Source organism: Sprattus sprattus, assembly GCF_963457725.1.
Source record: "Sprattus sprattus genome assembly, chromosome: 10".
In the NCBI taxonomy this organism is placed as follows: domain Eukaryota; kingdom Metazoa; phylum Chordata; class Actinopteri; order Clupeiformes; family Clupeidae; genus Sprattus; species Sprattus sprattus.
This window is the reverse complement of record NC_137908.1, coordinates 3,144,169-3,146,668: the sequence shown is the minus strand read 5'-3', so window position 1 is coordinate 3,146,668 and position 2,500 is coordinate 3,144,169. Positions and strand designations below refer to the sequence as shown.

The following is a 2,500-nucleotide window of genomic DNA, read 5'->3' as shown; positions in this document are numbered from 1 at the left end:
CCTCTCTCTCCCTCTCTCTAACACTCTCCCTCTCTCTCTTACACTCTCTTTCTCTCTCCCTCTCTTCCCATTTCTGTCTCTCTCCCTCTTTCCGTTTCCCTTCCCACGCTCTTGTTTCCAGCTCCCCAGTCTCACTCTATTTTCTCTCCTTCAATTGCTTCCTTTATTCCTACCTTCCTTTCTCTCTCTCTCTCTCTCTCTCTCTCTCTCTCTCTCTTTTCTGGGCAGTTCCTTCTTTTTCCCACTTTTTTTCCAGTTCTTTTTCAGTCTGTTTCCTCTCTCCCACTGTCTCCCCGTCCCTATTTTGAGAGCCACCACAGCTAAGAATATGTACCCATATAATGTCTATATATACCTCACCTATACACACACACACACACACACACACACTCACACTCATTTGCATGTACACATGTTTAGGGAGGAGTTGGCAATGTGAGTGAGTGTGAGGATAAGTGGAATGTTTTCCGGTGTGAGTAAGTGTTTCTATGTTAGCGTGGGAGAATGATTGATTTGAGGAGGTTGAGTAAGTGTGTGTGTGTGTGTGAGAGAGAGAGTGTTTCTCAGTCTCGCTGAGATGTGTGTGTGGTGAGGTGAGGTGAGGTGAGGTGTGATGTGGCTGATGAGGCCAGATGTTTTCCCGGCAGGGGCGTGGTGGGACAGAAGCAGGGAAGGCAGTAGCAGGAGCGGGGGGGGAACAGGAGCAGGAGCGAGGGGGGAGCAGGAGCAGGGGGGGCAGTAGCAGGAGCAGGGGGGGCAGTAGCAGGAGCGGGGGGGGAGCAGGAGCAGGGGGGGCAGTAGCAAGAGGGCAGGAGCGAGGGTGGGAACAGGAGCAGTAGCAGGAGCAGGAGCCGGGGGGGCATTAGCAAGAGGGCATGAGGGCAGGGGGGGGCAGTAGCAGCCTTTACCAGGCAGCTCTGTGCTCTCTCCCCCTGGGCCCCTGCCAGGCACATTCCTCTGCTCATGGGTGGGGCCCACCACACAATAGGCTGCCCAGGGCTGTCAGTCACAGGAGCCGGCTCCACCCCTGAAGGGAGCCCAGGATGGGGATGTGTGGGAGCATTCCAAGGTTGCGTCGTTGGGATCCTCTCCAGTCGGGACGTGAAAGAGAGGTTTGGAACCCAGTCAGGCAGGAAATAGACGGCTCTCTGAGGGAGAGGGGGATCGCGCAGGCCCAGGTTCTTACGGGAGGATGTCAGTCAGGGCTGCTGCAGGAAGTAGAGAGGAGGCGCTTGCAGGCTGCAGGAAGTAGAGAGGAGGAGCTTGCAGGCTGCAGGAAGTAGAGAGGAGGAGCTTGCAGGCTGCAGGAAGTAGAGAGGAGGAGCTTGCAGGCTGCAGGAAGTAGAGAGGAGGAGCTTGCAGGCTGCGTTTATTTAAGGCGGCTGCTCAGGCCTCTGCAGGTTTCTCATTCATTCAAGGTTTACATTTACATTTTTACCTTAAGTCATTTGAAAAAGACGCTTTTATCCAAAGCCACTTCAAAGGATGTATACACATTTTACATTTACACTGATGGCACACTGCACATCAAGAGCAATTAGGGGTTCAGTGTCTTGCTCAAGGACGCTTCGACAGGGAATTGAACTAGTAACCTTCTGATTACTGAACGCCTTCTCTACCTCCTGTGCCACTGTCGCAAGGTGTGATTGATCGTGCTGTGGTGGTGTGGATGTTGATGATGTTGATGGTGTTGTTGATGTTGATGGTGTTGTTGATGCTGATGTTGCTGTGACGACTGTGGCCTCGGCAGGTACCTGGTGACTCACCTGATGGGCGCTGACCTCAACAACATCGTCAAGTGTCAGAAGCTGACGGACGACCACGTGCAGTTCCTCATCTACCAGATCCTCCGGGGGTTAAAGGTCAGCGTCACAGGCTCATTATGGGATGGAGATGTCTCCCCGGAGACACTGGGGGTGGGGGGGTGGGGGGGCAGGACAAGCAGTTTCATTTGGTTATGATGAGAGCTTCAGTAATGGCTGTAATATCGATCCACAGCTTCTCATTTTGTAACAGGCTTGTTTTTTCTCTCTCTCTCTCTCTCTCTCTCTCCCCCCTCTCTCACACTCTCTCTCTCTCTCTCTGTCTCTGTCTCTCTCTCTCTGTCTCTCTCACACTCTCTCTCTCTCTCTCTCTCTCTCGTCCTCTCCCTCTCTCTGTCTCTCTCTCTCTCTCTCTCTCTCTCTATGTCTCTCTCTCTCTCCCTACAGTACATCCACTCAGCAGACATCATCCACAGAGTAAGTGATGCAAGCATTTATAAGCCTGTTGACTGTTTTACCAGCCCTGCACCAGAGGCCAGCCAGATTAGTGATGGAGATTGGGGGGGGGGGGGGGGGGGGGGGGGGCTTGCATTAGTGAGTTTTATGGGGGGGGGGGCGGGGGTGGGTGGAACTGAATCGGTTGGGTCTTTAAGGGGCCGTATTGAGGCCCAGAGCTCCACTCACCATGATCCACACTAATGACAAGAGTGGAAATGGAGAACCATAACACTAAAACA

The 2,500-nt window shown here is 53.2% G+C and overlaps 1 protein-coding gene across 1 annotated transcript in view; it reads left to right on the top strand.

Moving 5' to 3' along the window:
- mapk14b (mitogen-activated protein kinase 14b) overlaps nt 1-2,500 on the top strand; it is a 29,081-nt gene that overhangs the window by 12,687 nt on the left and 13,894 nt on the right. The window contains 2 exon segments of the mRNA XM_080846016.1: nt 1,751-1,862; nt 2,211-2,240. Of these exon segments, the coding sequence (XP_080702142.1) occupies nt 1,751-1,862; nt 2,211-2,240 (142 nt within the window).